Below are 20963 nucleotides of genomic sequence, written 5' to 3'. Positions count from 1 at the left end.
TTACAGATATTTGAGCAGTCACACACCTTCATCTGCAATTCAAAATTCACATAGCACAGCTCTTATGTACAACATTGTACACAAAAAATACAAAAGGGCCTTGGATATCTCTAAAATGTAGTGCTTGAAAGCTAGGATTTAGGCACATTTTCTGCATTTGGCTCTCATCATCATTTTTTATGACTTCCCAAGAGTATAGGAATAGTCTAGGATTGCTCTCAGCCCCTGTGACATCAATATTACATGATAATAATCCTGAGGCGCTGTCCTATGTAGATGACATTCATCTGATAGATGACCACCTCAACACACATCTGGCCAGGTTAGATTGAATTGTACTGGGATTTGCCCACTATTGCTATGAATTCAACTTTAAGAAAACTAAAATTGCTATCCTCAATGTCCTATTTCTGGGATAATATCTATCAAATGAGGGGAAAAGTCTGGCACCACACTTCTTAGAGGTAGCATTAATCTTTCCCAGAAAATTGCTTTAATTGTGCACTTAAAGTCCCCCTCAATTTGAATTTTTAATTTATAGAACCTGTCAGGTGGGGTAGCATGCCTGTTTGGGGTTTCAACTTCAAGGTAGTTGTTAGTTGATGTCACCTCCAGAACTTTCTGAAGATTCAGGCGAACTATTGTGACCTAGGCCGCACTGTCTAGCAAAGTCCCTGCCCACATCCTGTTCTTCAGTAGTGTTCTCGATATGTGAGGCATATTTAGCCAGAAGTGCTGCAACCTTCTTCTTTTTGGATTGGGGTGTGTGCTGTGGAAGTTTCTCTTCCTATTTTATTGTGACCTCAGAGGAGTGTTGTGAGTCCTTTTTTGGTTTCACGTACTTGTATCTATTTTCTGACTGTCCACCTCTTTAGGTCCATTTGTCAGATGAGTCCTGAAAGGTAAGAGAAGGGCGTGTATCAGTATAATGATACCTGTAAGGAGGTTTCAAATTGTCACAACTGTAGAAACTCTCTGAGGTCTCCAAATGTGGAGATTCTCCTCATTGTTTTTCTTTATCTTTTTTAGATTTTTGTTTGACCAGGCATTTTTTAGAACTCTCCTGTGCTTGTGTGACATTATCCCTTTCGGAATTAACTTTAAGCTTAGTTGGACTGGCTTCCAGACTATCCCGGCCTATACTATTGTAAGTATCGGCAATAATCTTCGGTAGCTCACATTCCTGGTCTACTTGAGAAAAGTCTCTGAGCTGCTGGCATATTGCCAATGTTGCTGCTTCCCCTTTAATATTACTTAAAATAATTCAGGAGACTGTGTCAAAATTGCCCTTCAATTTAATTCCTAAATCCAGGGCAGGGGCCACCCCGTTTTCATACTGAATTTGTTTCAGCACATCCAGTAAATTTGCTAGTGTTGGCGTACCATGTGTGATAGTGTAAATTACAGCAAATACTGTGCCCCAAGTGGCACAGTCAGCTATGAAAGGAACCAACGCAAATGGCAAGCTTTTTGTGAGAATTCTGTGTTTATCTTGGGGTCCTGTATGGGGAAACACTGCTTCCAGCTGATTAGTTTTTTGTGCAGTCCAAAACAGAATTTCTTCGTGTTTGCTGGGATCCTTACCGATAATTGTATTTGTAGTTTATGGGTTTATCCCAGGTGTAGCTAATTGTTGAGCAGTCGGAGCAGCGGGAATCTGCATTACAAATTGTATTATGCTTCTGTATATTCTAACTAGAGTATTATATAGTGGGCACAGATCTGCTGCCTATACATTTTGTATCTTTGGAAGTGTTGTGTAGGTGGCTACAACTGGCCATGAGACCCTATAATTACAGAGGGGTCTTAATCTAGCGTTATCAATATCGTATGGGAGGATGCCTTGAAACCAATTATTGTGTTCTTGATATGTTAGTGGTATTTCTATATACTGATAGACTCTGTAATCTGTGCAGGTGTGTTAGCTACTGTTTATGTATAAAAAGTGTTTGTATTTGCATCTACTGCAGGAAAAGTAGCCAATTAATATAATATTTCTGTTCTGTGTATATCGTGTACCTCTACCACGAATGTAAAATCTCCATCCCATTAGCAAGTAAATATTGTGTGACTGGTTGTCTACAAATTTACCGGTTGTGGTTGTGCCATATTTAGAGGGTAAAATTCAGAGATAGAAACATCAAGTGGGGTAGCCTTTTAAGGTTTAATCTTGAACAACAGAAAGACTAAGATAAGTAATATCTATTTAGCCGGGAAGGATTTTTCCCTATTATTACTGACATCTCCATATAAAGGTGATTACATTACCTTTGGTGTATAAGAGAGAGTTACTCAGGTGATCACCAATGTTGGTAGCAGCATGTCAAGTGGTTCCTGTTAATGAGACTGCATATTTAGGGCAGCAGCACCACAGAGCTTGGGAGACTGAGTCAGCCATACACTGTTTGGAAGCTGTCAGCCTGACTCCTGGCATAGTGCCTCACCCAACCCTGGAAAGGAAAAGGTGATTTGTGGCAACCTAAGCCTGCCACTGGTACTACTCAGGGAAGTTGTGGAAACTTTTGCTCAGTTACTCAGCGACTCACACCTGCCAAGACAGTTCGACATCCAAAGCAGCTGAAAAATTATTGCAATTTCATTGTGAGGTCCAATACGCAAGCATCTCTGCCCATTGAACAGATTATTGCTGATATCAAAGCACATAAAGACATTCTCATCCTCAAAGACCTTATTAAAATGCAACTGTGGAAAACAAGTATTCAATCTTTTGCTGCTGTTGAATTCCAAAAATTCTAAAATGTACAGGATGAGCTATCCATAACCCAAGAGGGTATCATATTGAGAGGCTCAAGAAATGTCACGCCTGAGACAGCAAGTCATTGAGGTAGCCCATGGAGGACATCACCAACAAAGCTTAGAGACCAAGTGTGGTTCCTTCGCCTAGGTGAATGTGTTGAGAGAGAGTAAAAAGCATGCCATCTTTGCAACCGTTTATCCCCCAAGGTGACACAGAATCCATTGACAATGTCTGAACTCCCTAGACATGCCTTGGGGACAGTTGCAGTTGATTTCGTTGGGCCTATAGAAAAGGGACATCATCTTGTGTTAGTAATTGATGAATACTCGTGTTTCCCTTTGTTGAAGACTTGTCAAAGACAACCCGTAATAAAGTCATCGAGCGGCTTGATGACATCTTGGTAGCGTGAGGCACCCCTGCTATTCTCAGATCTGACAATGGTCACTTTTCAAAAGCAAAGAATTTGAGGAGTTTCTTGGTCAACTCAATTGTAACCCTCAAAAGCGTACACCTCCCTGGCCCCAAGCCAATGGTGTTTTTGAATGATTTATGGGCTCCCTCAAAAGGGTAATTAAAAGAGCGACGATGGAGGGAATTATTCTAAATCAAGTCAGGTGCCCAGCACTTCATGCCTATTGATCAACTCCACAACTGGCAAGAGCCCTTCCACCATGCTAGTTCGGAGAAGCATCGGAACCAAACTAAAATAATGGGCATCGGACCAATGAATGAATGCCGATAAGGTTTGTGTCGCAGATACTTCTGAAAAGAGCAAAATGAAAACATATGCTGATCAACACCAACATGCCCAGGAAACAGTCTTTGAGAAAGGTGACTTGTACTGGTGAAACAGAAACAGAGGTGGAAAACAGACACTTTGTTTGCTGTCGACCCTTTGAGGGTCGTGACATTCAAAGGACACAAGAGAACAGTGCATCATCCTGGAAAATTATTCACAGGGTCTTGTAACACTTTAAACACCTGTCTCAATATTCATCAGCTCCTGAGATCACAACCCTGAACATCCAGATTGCACATTTGAGCCTATCTCATTGGTGCATGATGACGCATCTCATCTCCCTTATACTACCTGATCCGGCAGACCAATGCAAGGAGCCGGGTGGCTCTCTGAGGAAGTATGATGCTAATTTTGTTTATACCTTCTATTTAACAAAGGGGGAGATGTAGTGTCTGATATCATACGTGATAGGGCCCTTGTGGTCCTGGGTGAACTCTAGACAGGAGTTATGTAATTGGATGGGCGGTGTTAATGTGTGGTTATAAAAGTTATGTTGAAGAATAAAGCTCCATGTGTGGAGTATTCATTTACATGCTTCAGGGCTGGGAGGATGCTACACCTACCACTTTCAACATTCACAAATCATGACTGACTCACATAATATTTCCAAGTATATGACCCCAAAATATACTGAAACTTGGATAACAGTGTATTTCTTAAAGTTGCAAATATATAATATGACAAATATTAAAAATAAAGAGCTATTTATGTTTCCTTTGCAGACAGTGAACATTGTGAGGGTGCTGGTTCACCCTGTGCACTGCAGACTTTCCGCCAGCTTTATCACAAGTCGGAGACACTGCTTTAGGCTGTTCCCGCTAGGCGAGTGGGAAGCTCTTAATGGGGCCAGCGGGTAGGTAGCCTGTATGGCGGTAACCTCCCGGGCGGAAGTTCAGCGGATGGTGTAAACTGTCTACTGAACTCATAATCAGCCCCTAAATGTCAAATTTATGATACTTAGATCTTTAAAATGTTATATTAGTATCCATCTAATAGTATAGTGTCGAGTGGATAAAAGGCATCATGCTGTGTGTTAAAGAACTGGCCAAGAGAACAAAATGTGCATAAAAAGGACCAAAATTGTTGAAAGAAGAAAATCTACAAACAGGTAGACCACCCCGGAAATGTTTATCAAAGATTATTCCAATTATAAGGAATGCACATTTAATCCTGGAAAGCACCGATTGATTGATTGCTATTATATGTAAACAAAACGTGATCAGTAAAAAAAAGAGACAGATACACCCATAGGAAAAAGTAACTGTGAAGGGTGAAGCAGTGATGGCACAACGATTCAATAGAGAGAAAGAGCAAAGTATTTTTTTTAAAGGTTTTTACAATCAACGGTGATGGTGACAAGCGATGCATTTGAACAAATACATTCTTAAAGACATATCGTGCAATTTATCGTTAAAGAAAAAGGAGCCATTTCATGGAACAATATAGTCATATCAATTATCTTACTACATTGGTATCTGTAAAGAGAGCGAAAAAAATGTAATAAAACATGTATGCTATTCTTTATTCTATGAATCCCCTCAAAAACATAATTTGTAATTGCAGGCCAAAACGCGTTTCACTACTAAAATTGCTTCATTAGGGTCTAGAAATGGCATACTAAAATATTCAGTTTACTAGGGAGGGATCAATCAAGGAGTCTTTGGTCTGAGGCAGGAAAATGAAGAGTGTATCGAGGATAAAGGTAACAGGGAATTAAAGGAAAGAAAAAAACGTCAATTACTCGAATTTATGATACGTGAAATGTATGCTAATTCACACTAATTTATTTCATCCCAGTCGTGGCCCCTTTCCACGTCCATGGCGCCACGTCTCTGAGCCCCTGACACACTTGCCCCTACTACTTGTGCTACCTTTCCGATCCCAGAACCCCCTCCTTCAGTTCTGCGCTGGCTTTCATTGTAATCCGATAAAAACTGCCACATCACGACGCCCTGTTACCTAGTATCTACCATTATAGTTACTGTGTGTTTGTTTCTTGTAGTTGCCCTTCAGTTAGGAGCAGAGTTCTCATGTTGAATTCCCACTGTCACATTTTCTTGTAGCTCACATGTAGTTTACACAATTGTGATGATAAAGACACCTCTTTAAAGAACACTACATCACCATGCGTTAACAGTCCACAGACCTACTGTCTTTCCTATCTCTTATAGAGATTGTGCTGGACTTCGACCGTGTTTAAAATTCCGCTGCCTTTTGGCACTATAGAAATAACACATTCCTACTTTGCATTCCAGGACATGTAGTTTTAACTTTAATTGTTCCAGCGGGTCCACCACAAATCCTAGCACGTAAAATGAACGTAAACTGAAAAACCAAGACTGACTCACCTTTTCAAAGTGTCACCCTTATGGCATTGAAATGCCACACATGAGTACAGCAAACAATATATTTCAAACATAGTCAAAACCAAAACTGAGCAGCTATGCACATAGCAGAGCTGCGAATAGTGAAGTATTTGGTCATATAATTTTGAACACTAAGCCATAATACTTTAACCAGAGACATGCATTACTTTCGATTATTAAGTATACACTATATACTGTTCCGAGCCCTTTGCCTGATCATGGCTAATTAGATTTTAGAAAGCCTAATCTAGCATAATTATGTGATACATGTTTTTGCCTATTTTTGGCAATTTATCATTGTGGTTGGTTATGCTTTTTGCATATTTTTTCTCCTGTAGGAGACAGTTTTGGTTGAAAAATAACTTGCCATGGCAAGCTCACGTTCTGCTCACGTTAGTCTCCTGCTGGTGCAGTGTGATTTTTGTACATCAGGTGTGCCTCGTGTTTATTTTTCATGCGAGATACTGTGTATTTTGCATAATATCCGTAGTCAGGCAAGGGAAAAATGCAGTTCCACTAACTCCTAAATTAATGCAAGAATGAAACACCTCAAACAAATGAAGGTCAGGATCCAACCTTGCATTAAAACCTCTAAACTGCACCTACTGCAACAATGGAAGAATTGACAGCACACTAGATACAACAGCATTTTGCCTGCTGTAGCACTCCCTTCATGCTGCTAATGGGAAATATTTCAGGTTTTTTAATCATTTGGTGTCTCCCCTAGATGGTGCCTTTGGGCTGTTGCAATTCCATATGCGAAGAAAGCACCAGACATGCACACAAAGCATGCTTGTGCTTATAGGCCACATAACTCCATGAATGGGCCTTGGAGCTACTTTATGCACACCTTCCTCCCCCCTTGTGGACTATTTTCCTGGGATGTACTGTGTAGGAAGGTAGCCTCTTTCTAGCCTTGTTACCCCAACTTTTGGCCTGTTTTTGAGTATATGTCAGGGTGTTTTAACTGTCTCACTGGGATCCTGCTAGCCAGGGCCCAGTGCTCATAGTGAAAACCCTATGTTGTCAGTGTGTTTGTTATGTGTCACTGGGATCCTGCTAGCCAGGACCCCAGTGCTCATAAGTTTGTGGCCTATATGTGTTCCCTGTGTGGTGCCTAACTGTATCACTGAGGCTCTGCTAACCAGAACCTCAGTGTTTATGCTCACTCTGCTTTTAAAGATTGGCACTGCAGGATAGTCACTAATTTTACCGATTCTCATTGGTACACTGGAACACCCTTATAATTCCCTAGAATATGGTACCTAGGTACCCAGGGTAGTGGGGTTCCAGGAGATCCCTATGGGCTGCAGCATTTCTTTTGCCACCCATAGGGATTCAGACAATTCTTACACAGGACTGCCTCTGCAGCCTGAGTGAAATAACGTCCACGTTATTTCACAGCCATTGTACACCGTACTTAAGTAACTTATAAGTCACCTATATGTCTAACCCTCACTTGGTGAAGGTTAGGTGCAAACTTACTTAGTGTGTGGGCACCTTGGCACTAGCCAAGGTGCCCCCACATTGTCCAGGGCAAATTCCCCAGACTTTGTGAGTGTGGGGACACCATTACACGCGTGCAATACTTATAGGTCAATACCTATATGTAGCTTCACAATGGTAACTCTGAACATGGCCATGTAACATGTCTCGGATCATGGAATTGTCACCCCAATACCATTCTGGTATTGGGGGGACCATTCCATGCATCCCCGGGTCTCTAGCACAGAACCCGGGTACTGCCAAACTGCCTTTCCGGGGCCTCCACTGCAGCCACTGCTGCTGCCAACCCCTCAGACAGGTTTCTTCCCCCCTGGGGCCTGGGCAGCCTGGTCCCAGGAAGGCTGAACAAAGGATTTCCTCTGAGAGAGGGTGTTACACCCTCTCCCTTTGGAAATAGGTGTGTAGGGCAGGGGAGGAGTAGCCTCCCCCAGCCTCTGGAAATGCTTTGATGTGCACAGATGGTGCCCATCTCTGCATAAGCCAGTTTACACCGGTTCAGGGATCCCCCAGCCCTGCTCTGGTGCGAAACTGGACAAAGGAAAGGGGAGTGACCACTCCCCTGACCAGCACCTCCCAGGGGAGGTGCCCAGAGCTCCTCCAGTGTGTCCCAGACCTCTGCCATCTTGGAAACAGAGGTGTTTGTGGCACACTGGACTGCTCTGAGTGGCCAGTGCCAGCAGGTGACATTAGAGGCTCCTTCTGATAGGCTCTTATCTCTCTTGGTGGCCAATCCTCCTTCTTAGGTAGCCAAACCTCCTTTTCTGGCTATTTAGGGTCTCTGCTTTGGGGATCTCACCAGATAACGAATGCAAGAGCTCACCAGAGTTCCTCTGCATCTCCGTCTTCACCTTCTACCAAAGGATCGACCGCTGACTGCTCAGGACGCCTGCAAAACCACAACAAAGTAGCAAGACGACTACTAGCAACCTTGTATTGCTTCATCCTGCCAGCTTTCTCGACTGTTTCCAGGTGGTGCATGCTCTGGGGGTAGCCTGCCTCCTTCTTGCACCAGGAGCTCTGAAGAAATCTCCTGTGGGTCGACGGAATCTTCCCCCTGCAACCGCAGGCAACAAAAGACTGCATCACCGGTCCTCTGGGTCCCCTCTCAGCCCGACGAGCCTGGTCCCTGGAACTCAGCAACTCTGTCCAAGTGACTCCCACAGTCCAGTGACTCTTTAGTCCAAGTTTGGTGGAGGTAAGTCCTTGCCTCCCCACGCTAGACTGCATTGCTGGGTACCATGTGATTTGCAGCTGCTCCGGGTCCTGTGCACTCTTCCAGGATTTCCTTTGTGCACAGCAAAGCTTGGGTCCCCAACACTCTAACCTGCAGTGCACAACCTTCTGAGTTGTCCTCCGGCGTCATGGGACTCCCTTTTGTGACTTTGCATGGACTCCAGTTCACTCTTCTTCCAAGTGCCTGTTCAGGTACTTCTGTGGGTGCTGCCTGCTTCAGTGAGGGCTCCCTGACTTGCTGGGTGCCCCCTCTGTCTCCTCATACAAGTGGCGACATCCTGGTCCCTCCTGGGCCACAGCAGCATCCAAAAACCCTAACCGCAACCCTTGCAGCTAGCAAGGCTTGTTCACAGTCTTTCTGCGTGGGAACACCTCTGAAAGCTTCTTCACGACGTGGGACATCCATCCTCCAAAGGGGAAGTTCCTAGTCCTCTTTGTTCTTGCAAAACACCAAGCTTCTTCCATCTAGTGGCAGCTTCCTTGCACCCTCAGATGGCATTTCCTGGGCTCCTGCCCACTCTCGACACTGTTGCGACTCTTGGACTTGGTCCCCTTGTCTTAAAGGTACTCAGGTCCGTAAATCCACTGTTGTTGCATTGCTGGTGTTGGTTTTCCTTGCAGAATCCCCCTATCACGACTTCTGTGATCTCTGGGGGTTTTAGGTGCACTTTACACCTACCTTACAGGGTCTTGGGGTAGGCTATTTTTCTAACCCTCACTGTTTTCTTACAGTCCCAGCGACCCTCTACAAGCTCACATAGGTTTGGGGTCCATTCGTGGTTCGCATTCCACTTTTGGAGAATATGCTTTGTGTTGTCCCTATACCTATGTGCTCCTATTGCAATCTACTGTAACTTTACATTGCTTGCATTACTTCCTTTTGCTATTACTTGCATAATTTTGGTTTGTGTACGTATATCTTGTGTATATTTCTCATCCTCATACTGAGGGTACTCACTGAGATACTTTTGGCATATTGTCATAAAAATAAATACCTTTATTTTAAGTATATCTGTGTATTGTGTTTTCTTGTGATATTGTGCATATGACACCAGTTGTATAGTAGGAGCTTTACATGTCTCCTAGTTCAGCCTAAGCTGCTTTGCCATAGCTACCTTCTATCAGCCTAAGCTGCTAGAAACACCTCTTCTACACTAATAAGAGATAACTGGACCTGGCACAAGGTGTAAGTACCTCTGGTACCCACTACAAGCCAGGCCAGCCTCCTACAGTGTGCGTGTGACTTTTTCCAACAAAACCATAAGTTTCAAGGCAAAATCAATTATATGCTTCAGGGTTATGTGTAAGTGAATTTGTAATAACTTTATACAACTTAAAACTAACAAATACTGGTGCTCACTTCACGCTGAGGTACCGCAGCTCGTCATAATAGGCTCCTAAATCCTATTCCAGTATATAATGTTAACAAAAACAATCAGCAACTGCCTTAAGCATTTTGTAAGTGCGCCTACATTTGCTGTTAAAAAAATACTAAAGTACCTACCAAAATAACATTAGAGAGCCCTTATAAGGTCAGTACTCAAATACAATATATAGGGTTCGCCAGGACATGTCAATTTGAAGCAGTACACTGGTTTTACAAGGTTTTACAAAGCGTGTAAAACACAGATGTTCTTCAATCAAGATTTAAAAGTGAAATTTACAAATAGCCAACAAGTACATATTTGCAATTAAAGACAGGCTCCATGAATTTCCATTTCACATCTGCAGGAAGAATGTATTTTGCCCTTTATTCTGTGATAGAGCTTTACTCCAAATTAAACCAGTTAGGTGAAATAAAAAACAAATTAATGATATACTCGTTTAAAAAAAGCATACTCCAAACACAGTTAGCTGTTATAAAATATAGATAACTTACCTCCCCATTTAGGAAACAGTACAGCAGAGCAACAGCGAATCCCTTTAAAGTAGAAAAGAGTTCCTTCACTTAGCAACAGGGATGTAGCAAAGGTTTTTTTAATTCCACACAAGCATATTTCATTTTTTCAATAAAAACATGTGTAGTATGGATTAACACGTTTTCACATTTTTGTTAGGTTCCCTCGCCTATATCTTAAAATTAATGATTTCCAAGCATCAGGCATGCCACGTCCATATATCACTAGGTTTCATGAGCAGAACCATATATAATGCTGAGCTAAACATTCAACATAGTGGTGTTATGGAGAGGCGAGAATGACAGGTCAACAATACCATGTCTTGTCATAGGTTTAGTGGAAAATACTTGTGATGGCTTAACAGATGGGGTGAAAAAGACCTACGGAGAACATCGCAGTTTATTGAATCCACTTTTCACAGAAGCAGAAGTGTACCCCGGCATTAACACAATAATTCCTCCACTGACATATATAGGGCAGTGGAGCAATGCTGTTCCTAAGTCATCCTAAAGCAGCAAAACTATCCTTGGTGGTGCCTTTTAGATGCACGCTAAGGGTCTTATTTACAATATTTTGGTGCAGGGCAGTGACGCAAGTCTTCCTGCTGCTCTGCCCTGCGTCAAAAGACAAAGACAGTAAATAAGTAAAACACAAAACACAATACAAATCAAACTCCAATTTTTAAAAATAGATTATATTTTTTATCCTTAAAATGACACTAAAATAACAAAAATACAATAAAGAGAATCAGAGATATTAGTTTTTAAAGATGAAATATTTTCTAGCGCATAGAAAACAAAAGCACCAATCTGGACATCTGGTTGCACTCAACAGGGGCAAAGTCAAAATGACCTCCCTGGAGCCCTCTTCGGACACGCGTTGCAGGGAGTCCCTTCTTGAAGCAGTAGAAGACAGGCAAAGTCCTTTTGGTGGTGAAACCCATGTGTGCAGCTGGTGCAGTCCTTCTAAGTGCAGTGCCCAGGTGCAGGGCAGTGATCCAGCAGGGTAGTCCTTCTCCTTCTTGCCTTGTTTCTGCCAATTTTATCCTTGCTCTTGGGCTGGAAATCTGAGTGGGGGCTCTGTCCAGTCACATGCAGGCCAGCACTGTCTTGAGTGGACATTTCCCGAGAAGTGTGGCAAAAATCAATCCCAGGGAGCAACATTCCTTCAAAATCCAAGATGGAAAAAATTGCAATCTTAGAGTTTAGGTTTGGATGAGTCCATCCACTGGTGTGGCTAAGGTTCCCAACACACACCTTCTTTAATCTAATCAGGGGACACTTGGCTGTCTGGGTATGCAGGCAATTGGGAAGAAACAGTTGCTGTCCCAAATGTCCTTCCCTTCTTGGCTGCTCTCCCCCATCCTGATCCACCAACTGCTGAAGAATATCTCCTCCCAGCAGATGCTTCCTTTGTTTCAGCCTAGGCCACTTCACATCCCATCAAGGCACCCTGGCTCAAGCTGCCAGAGGCTGGCCAGTCAGAGAAGGGCAAAACAGGGCTAAAGTTGGCAACCTTTAGGGAGAGTTCTAAAACTCTTTCTAGGTACAAGTTATATTAAATGCAACAGTGACAAGTTTGTTGGATTTAATATAACTTTTACTTTGATACCAAACATGCCTTATTTAGTTCCTTCCTATGGAACATAAGACTATATTAGTCTCTCCATGTTAGCTTCTGCAGCCCATTCACTAAAATGGGGAAAACAGGTTTAGCTATTTTTTCCTCACCAAGGCTTATAAAACATCATTTATCAAGTTCCTACTTATAGTTATGCTGCATCCAATCCTGGGGCACTTAGGGCATACCTTAGGAGTGACTTATATGTACAAATAAGGTATATTGGGACTTTGGGAGTACTTTGAATTCCAAAGTCGAATGTGGAGTTAACTTTAACTTAAAAGCAGCCAGCAGAACCTATGTGTGTACTACTTATGCTGGGGGTCCCTAAACCTACATGCCCTACCATGTACTAGGCACTTATAGGTAGGTTGGTATAGCCAATTAACATTTGCCTAATTTGCATATACATTATAATCAGAGAACAGGCCTTGGGACTGTTTAGCAGTGCCCAGGGCACAATCAGAGTCAGAAAAACACCAGTATAGGTGAAAAATAGGGGTAAAAAGTTAGGGGGCTTCTGCAATCAGCCCAGTTTTCCCACAGGAAATGATTTTTTTTGTGCAGGAAGAGATATGTAGTAGCAGTAGATAAAGAGTCATAGATTTTTGGACTATATCTTCTGCTGTGTGCGATCGCTATGTCAATATCCATTTTATAAAATGATTCCTTAAGTTTTAAGATTTTAAGATTTGATCTACAACTATGTTTGAAAAAAAAATACAGTAGATTTATGATGAACCTGACCATTTATGCACCTTCAAGAAGTTTTAACCTAATCTAGATCACTAAAGGAAATTAATCTAACAACGTAAATATTGTAAAACAATTTTTAAATTTTGTCCCTCATTATGAGCCTGGCACAGACTCGCGGTGGCGGTCCCACTTCCAACAGGCTTGCGGTGGGACCACCACATTATGACCGTGGCAGAGCGGCCACCGTTGGACCACCGACACGCCAAGCTGCAGCAAGCCGGCAGCCTGGTGCTCCCGGTGGTTTTCATCCTCCAGGGCAGTGCTGCTTGCAGCGCCGGCCTGGGGATTATGAATCCCCATACCACCAGCCTTTCCATAACGGTTTATACTGCTACGGAAAGGCTGGCAGAATGGCTGTGTCAGGGGGCCCTTGTCGACCCCTACACTGCCCAAGCACTTGGCATGAGCAGTGCGGCGTGCCCCCATGCACAGTCCTGTTGTGCATTTCACTGTCTGAATTATGAGCAGTGGAATGCGCGACTGTTGCTGCTGCACCCACCGCACCACCACATTGGTGCTGGCTCCATTAGGAGCCGGCGTCAATAATAAGGCCCTGTTCACCTCAGGGCCGGTTGGCAGAAACACTATTTCTGCCCGCTAGCCCTGCGGTGAACTCCTAATAGGGCTGGCGGGGTTCAGACCGCACAGGCGGTTTGTAGGTGGGAATGAGGGCCATTATGTCTGTTCAAAACAAAGTCCACTGTGAATGAAGGGAAGAGATCAGAGAAGAAAGTAAAATGATTAGACTGATAGTCAGCAGAGTGATACAAACTCATAACTCTTGCATTCAATGTATCTAAGTTCAATGTGTGCATTCAATGTATCCTAGTTCTTTTGTACCTAGACAGATGATGGCAAAAAAGGTGTTGTTGTAGTCAAAACATGATTTTAACTAGATACTATGCAATTAGAATAAGGAATCTGGTCACCCTGTGATGACAAGATCTCCTTCTTGTAGCACAAAGAGACAACTAATGGCTGTTCTTTAATATTATTATTAGAAGTCTGGTTCACTGGATTGTCCAAAATAATTACTGTAGGGTCCCCTCAAATATTTGCATTGACTTCAACTTTCAAGTTTCTGCAGTGGTTTCTGTTTAGTTCTCCAAAGTTTAGTATGCTTTTTTCTGATACGATTAAAAGATTTCATTTTATCCTTGAGCTGACAAGAGCTCCTCCTCTCGGTTTCAATAGTGTCTGACAAAATGGGAATATAAAAAGAGATTTCAATTACATTTAGACAATTGTTAGATTTTAAGGTGAACACTGAACCTTGACAAGTTGGCAAAAGTTTAAAGATTTCCTCTCTTGTAGGGCATTACACAGTGGGAGATCCTTTACTCTTTCAGCTGCCTTAGTGCAAGCTTGGCCAGAGAGAAAGTCATGACTGGCTTTGTCTTTAAGCTTTCCTCTAAAGTAGTGTTGGCCTCAGTAATGATCTCATAACATATTTATGACTTTTAATTGAAGTTAGGGCCTTTGCCACAAGAGAAAGGGTTGGCAGTCTTTGCTCTTGTACTACATGTTGTTTATTATTCTGCAGCACTCATAAGAGGAAAATGCCATTAATGATTGTTTATGTGCAGGTAGGTGTCCCTTCCTGCAAATAAACAATCATCCCTACAATGCAGACACTCTTGCACCATTGTGCAAGGGTACCTGCATTGCAGCCAGGCTGCCAATTGTGTGCCAGAGCTGAGGAAAGTACAGGGATGCCTTACATTGCTGTAAATACAACACATTCCTGCACTTTCCTATTGCTGCAGCTCAGGCTGCAAGATGGCTTGCAGTGCGGGGCAGTGTCATTATTTTGTAAATATGCCCCACTGTATTTTAGGAACATCAAAACTGAAACACTGTCAAACAGTAATCTGGCTAATGCATGCTCACTATCTAAAGCAGTGATGCAAAATCCTGGGCTAGTTATTGTACGGGAGTCTGATTGACCCATGGTTTTAAATTGGGCTTTAAAACTAAATAATTACTTACGTGATTCAACCCTCGGGCAAAGTGAAGACACAGACAATATAAAAAGTACAAGAGGAGAGACTATCACACTTGAGGAAGTTGGCTCACCCTATACTCACACACACAAATCTGCTTTACAATTGATCACATGAATACAATTCTCGATTTTCATACACATTGCAAAACAAAATGGGCCAGATGTACAACAATACAGGTTTGCAAAAAGTGGCTGCAATTCTTGACTAGTATTTCTGCAATCAGTGTTGAATTCTGCAAACTGACCCATACCAAAAGGTCAAATTCCCAAATTGAGAATTGGAGAGGGTTGCAATTCAACCTACATCATTAATATCCCTGAACGAGGTCACAAATCTCAACTCGCAACAGTTGACTACAATAATAGGGATGGTTGCCTGCAACGGTCAGTAGAACACCATGTATATGACTGTGTTTTAATAAGGGCTACTTTTTAAAAAAGCATCTCGTTTTTCTTTATGGAAATGGGATGATGTTAAAAAATATTGTTTGATTAAGAAGTTTCAATGAGAGTTAGTAGTAGTACCTTGAGCCACTGACTACTCTCCCTGAAGCTTTTTTCACCATTCACAGACAGAAATGAGTACAAGGCGACCTCTTTCCTGTTGCTAATTGCTTATCCTCCTAAAGTGGGGGTCAGTAACGTTTCAATGGTTTGCAACTGAAATTACTGTAGAAAATTGTTATATTGTGTAAAATGATATGTATGTGTTAGTACTCATTTCTATACATAAAAGAATATTCACCCCTGCTTGCTTCCCCCTCCCTGTTGTCACTAGATGGTATATTCCTTCAGTTGAGAAAAGCAGTTTGCCTTAGTATGTTGTGGATCTATAGGTTCTACTCTGACAAGCAGGTGACTGAGATCTGTGAAGGAAATGGAGAGAGGAGATGTATAATAAAAACCTCTACTTTACATATTCTTCATGTGTCATCTTTATAACATTGGTGACAATTGGTCTGCGTAGAGGGGCAGTGGTGGTCTCCTCCCCTTCTGTGTATCTCCACATCTCCTACCCAGTGAAGGTGATCTACAAGGTGACCTGTGAGCTGTTTCTGGTGAGCAGGTCATTGTGTCCCACATGTGACACATTGAACCTCTTTCAGACAATTCACCAAGTTAAGGTACAGTAATTGGCTGCTTCTATAAGGATTATTTACTACTGTATTCTTCGATGAGAAATGTTACCGCATTACCCACATTGAGACACCTTCGTGGAGTGCTCTACTTACAAGCTCTAGTTGTGTCATAAACAGTCTGTGCCTCCTAGATCTCTACACCACACATCATTTCTTGTCATAATTAAACTTTGCCACATCATTAGAGACAACTACGCCTTGCCTTGCAATCTGTTTTATTCTGAGACGGATTGGCTGTGCTTCCCGATTCCAGATGGATCAATCACAGGAACAAATAGTGGTTGTTTGTATACCACATCCATGCCTGGGGTTACCAACTGTGTTCCCTGTGGATAGCGACAGCAGGAGATCCTTCACTTCCTTCCACAGCCACTTACCGCAGAGGAGTTCTGGGAGGAAGCAGTCAAAATCCTTCCACATATGGGTGTATTGCTTCAGAGGCATTGAGCAGATGAATCACCATCTATCCCATGCTGGGGTTAGCAAGGCGTCCCCTGGCATGTCTTTGTTGTTTCCTATGGTGATACGCTCACCGTGCATAGCACATAGCATGTCCTGGATGTTTTGTTTTGGTGACACACAATCTTTAAGGGTCTAATTTCAAGATTTTGGAATATTCCTATACGGTGATCACCATCATTAGTGACACAGTCACTGGCTCTGATAAACAGGCATAAATATGCTTGTCCTGGATCTCTTCTTTCAGTGACATGCACACCTTAAAGCTCTACAGTTCAGGAGTTTGATTCTTCTCTGCAGTGATGTGCACACCACAAAATCTCTTCACAGCTTGTCCTAGAATGTAATTAGATATGGTGACACACTCACCTTAAAACACTAAAAACTTGAAAAGTGTACCATTCCTAAATGCACATTTCCCATAGGAAATACCACCAACAGGCAATTTATGATATCCGCTCACTAAAACTCTTTCTGTATGTGTAATTTAAGCTGTGTATGTTAAATTTTTTAGACCTGGCTCTTTTTGCAGTGTCACCTCCAAACATTGTGCCTCCTTCCTCGTTCTTTTTCTGATCTTTCTCTACACATGCATGATCCAAACATTTACACATCTTTTGATCAAGTAGAACACTTTTTATTGTGTCCATGCACACAATTTGATGTCGGTGGAAGGTCACTTAGCAGGACTGATCTCTTGAACTCACTGTACTAAAGATCGTCAAATGTGTGACTGTCAGAACTTATTTTCCACACACGCACAAGATATTTTCTATGACTTTAAAGTCATATTCTTCTTCTGTCTCAGCAAATCTTTTGAGAAACTTGATAGGTTCAACAGTTAAATCTCCAAGATTTGTGCTAATTTTGCTCATAGTGTCATCACCCGCGAGAGTATGTGCAATGGGCATCCCTAGGTCAAGTTTCTTGACATGAAGCAAGATTAAAGAGCTAATTACAAGTCTGTCGGTCACTAGACTGCTAGATTTGCGGTGGTGGTCTGGGCCGCCTCATTATGAGCCTGGCAGTCCGACTACCAGTGAACCACGGTCTCCGCTTGGATCGGTGATCCTGACAGGCTGCAGGTGGGTGCAGGTTGAAATCAGCCAGGGCGGCGCTGCATACAGCTGATTACAACCTGGTGCTTTGCCAGCCTTTTTATGGTGGTTTCACAGCATGACAGGGCTGGTGGAGAACAGTTGCAGGGGGCCATGTGTACCTCCCACACAGACTATGCCTGTGGCATGGGCAGTGCAGGGGTCCCACTGCCCAGCACCCTTGTAATGCGCACTGTCTGCTGTGCAGACAGTGTATATTATGAGGGTGCTAGTGCCCCCTGCGGGAGGCAGCATTGCTGCCAGCTCGATTATGAGCCAGCGACAATGCTGCTGTCATAATGGATCTGGAGGGGAGGTCATCACTACAGTTGTCAAACATCTTTTTCTCTTTCAATACAACTCTCTTCTGCTTCAGTTGTGCATATAGTTTTGATCCATGTTCCAGGCTATCTAGTAGATATTGTTATCCACTTATGGTTTGGACAGGAGGTTGTGTTGTTGCACAAGCTCAGTCATTTCAAAGGGGTTTTCTTGCTGCAGCATGAAAAGAAGAATGCAGTCACCATGCTTATTAAAATATTCCCCTCTCTTTCCCATAAGTCTGTGGTAAGAAACAGTTTCACAATGGTCCATTAATTTTTAATCTGTCATCTCTCTGAAAGCATTGCAAACAGAAAGGACTTCATCATAAACTAGCTGCCATTGTGCAACATATTCCCTTTTACATTTCTGACCGTCTGTTCAAGTTTCATATCTGGATCCACAGCATTGAACCTTCCCTCTCTGTTTTTCACCAAAAAATGTCTTTCTATAAAGGTATGGTTTTTCTACATCTAGCTTCTTTAATCTTTCCAAATACCAGGACCCATATCTCAGGTAGTTTATGCAATCGGATTTATGAAACACAGTAATCAGTGACTCCACAGTCTTCACGTGCAGCTCCCAATCACCTTTCGATTAGCATGTACCAAGTTTTTACTAGATATATCATGTGTAAAACATTTCCCCAGTGCTTGCAAAGTTCTGATTTTTCTTTACATTCTTTGACAAACTCTATGAACGTAGTTTTCAGATTTTCTGATTTTGAACTGAGTGTATCGAACATTGCCTGGCTTTGCATTATGTCTTTTGAATGACATGCACCCTGGGCCTTGTTAGCTTCTGAGATAAGATTTAAAAAACCTAATTTGTCATTCTTGTTCCAGAAAGCATTCCAACAAAATGTTTCTATAGCCTCAGATATGATGAGAATACTTTGTAACAAGCAAATATAATGAGTTCCACTCAATACTGACTGAACAGTTTTGCTTCCAAAGATTTCAGTCTCAATAAGTGCATCGTCTATATCACATTCACTGATATAACTTCCTGCACACTGCAGTGCATCTTTTGTCATGTGGAAAATGCCCATTATTCGATAAAGATCAGCAAATTCTACTGAATTGCTCCTAAAAATGCCAGCTACAATACGAGAAGCACCTTCATTGCAGAAAATTGGCAGAATAGGCTGCTCTTCATGCTGAGCATGCACATTTTGGAAATGTTTTAGAACTTTGTATTTGGTTGCATAGTTTGTGATTGGAGAAAGTATTACTGGTAAAAAACCAACCTTCTTCCGTGGACAGTATTCTGGGAGATCAGGGCATGGATTCCAGCCCACGGATGAACTGGCTTTTCTTCATCCTTCAGTCCTCACCGAATAAGCAATATGATGAATTCAGTTAAATCAGCTTTGCGAACTGCAGCGTTGGGTAGAAGATCCTTGTCCTCAGCCACTTTGAAACTTTTTCGTAGACTGGGACATGTTGATAGCTTGTAGTGATTTTGCAGATGTTGACAACACAGTTGGGTTATAAATTTACAGCGTTGTTTGTTTATGCCTACAGCTAACACAGCGTGTTTTCCAGCAGCTACTTCTTTGGTACAGTCTTGAACAAGCACCATGGCAGTATCAAGATTACTGGATGGTGCAGACATTGAATAGCTGTCTTCATAATGAAAATCATCAAGAGCAACAATTGTAAATCCTTTCCTGGTGAAGTGTCTTAGAGGTGGTGTGCTGTCAGATTCACAAGATTTTACAGCATTAGCTGCTTTCAAGTTCCTGCTCCGTACTATGCCATTATAACTTGTTGATACACCAAATCTATTCATTGAAGTGATTAGCTCTCTTCCTTTGCACTTGTCATAGACTGCGTGGGAAGTCATTATGTGTAGCACAGTTTTCTTTTTGCCGTGATGTAATTCATAAAACATTATTTGGAAAAGGCAGAACATTTGCACAGCATAAGCCTCTCGGTTCATGGGATTGTCTTCCACTTCGTCTCTTATATCCTCAAAGCCATCACCAATGTTGTTAGCTTCTGTTCCAAACTCAACAACTTTAGCTTTGCTGATATTAAACAATGATGTAAGAGAACATCAGCTGTTCTTGTTGACTCCCATGATTTGCACAACTCTGGGGCATTACAAAATGTGTCTAAAATCTAGGGGCCTCATTATGACATTGGCGGGTCCACCGCAGGACCGCCAATGCTGCGGGGAGGATACCGCTGTCATGCTGATGGCGCACCCACCCATTGCATTACAATGTTCCCACTGGCTCACTGTATTACAATGTTCCTGCCGGGCTGATTGGCGGGACATGTGCTATGGTGTTGGCCTTGGCTCCCTTAAGGGAGCCGAGACCAATACCGTAGCACACAAGCACCCTTTGAATGAGCACTGTCTGAAAAGCAGACAGTGCACATGCCAAGGGTGCTTGGCAGAGGGGCCCCCATCACTGGCTTTCCACCAGACTTCCCATGGTGGTGAAACCACTATTTAGAGGCTTGTGGAAAGTGGTGTCATGATAAACAGGGTGGCGTTGAGTTCAGCTTTACCATGGCTGACTGCAAATCCGATGGTCGTCTTGAGGTAGTCTGTCAGCCAGGGTTGTAATGTGGTGATCACACTGCCTAGGTAGAATACATCAATCACTGATTTCTAAAGCGTGGCTAATCACCCTTAGAGTCTCAAGGCACTGATTGCGGACGTGTTGCTTAGTCGAAGAGCCAGGTCTTGAGGTCCTTCCTGAACTGCTTCAGTGATGCAGTCTTCCATCCAGGCGGTGACAGCTCTCATTCCATTGTGGAAATATCTCCATTGGCCTTTACAGGGTTGTTAGATGGGGAAAGGATTAGTTGGGTATCGTCGGCATAGGAGACTATGTTCAGCTCGTATTGTTTGATGATCTTGGCTAGAGGTGCCATGTTGAAAAGCGTCAGGCTGAGGTATGATCCTTGGGGTACTCCGCAGCATGTGTCTTTCGGTTCTGATGTGAACGGCGGTCCGACTGCCACTGTGAGGCTGGTGGTCTGATTCAGA

At 42.6% G+C, this 20963-nt stretch overlaps 1 protein-coding gene across 1 annotated transcript in view; it reads right to left on the bottom strand.

Moving 5' to 3' along the window:
• Positions 1-20963, bottom strand: part of LOC138301916 (vasoactive intestinal polypeptide receptor 1-like) — a 1190266-nt gene that overhangs the window by 20497 nt on the left and 1148806 nt on the right. The window contains exon 12 of the mRNA XM_069242381.1: positions 10542-10583. Coding sequence (XP_069098482.1) covers positions 10542-10583 — 42 coding nt within the window. The remainder of the gene's footprint in view (positions 1-10541; positions 10584-20963) is intronic.

The sequence above is a fragment of the Pleurodeles waltl genome, chromosome 6, assembly GCF_031143425.1.
Source record: "Pleurodeles waltl isolate 20211129_DDA chromosome 6, aPleWal1.hap1.20221129, whole genome shotgun sequence".
Classification (NCBI taxonomy): Eukaryota; Metazoa; Chordata; class Amphibia; order Caudata; family Salamandridae; genus Pleurodeles; species Pleurodeles waltl.
The sequence above is the reverse complement of the archived record's forward strand: the minus strand, read 5'-3'. Positions and strand labels throughout refer to the sequence as shown.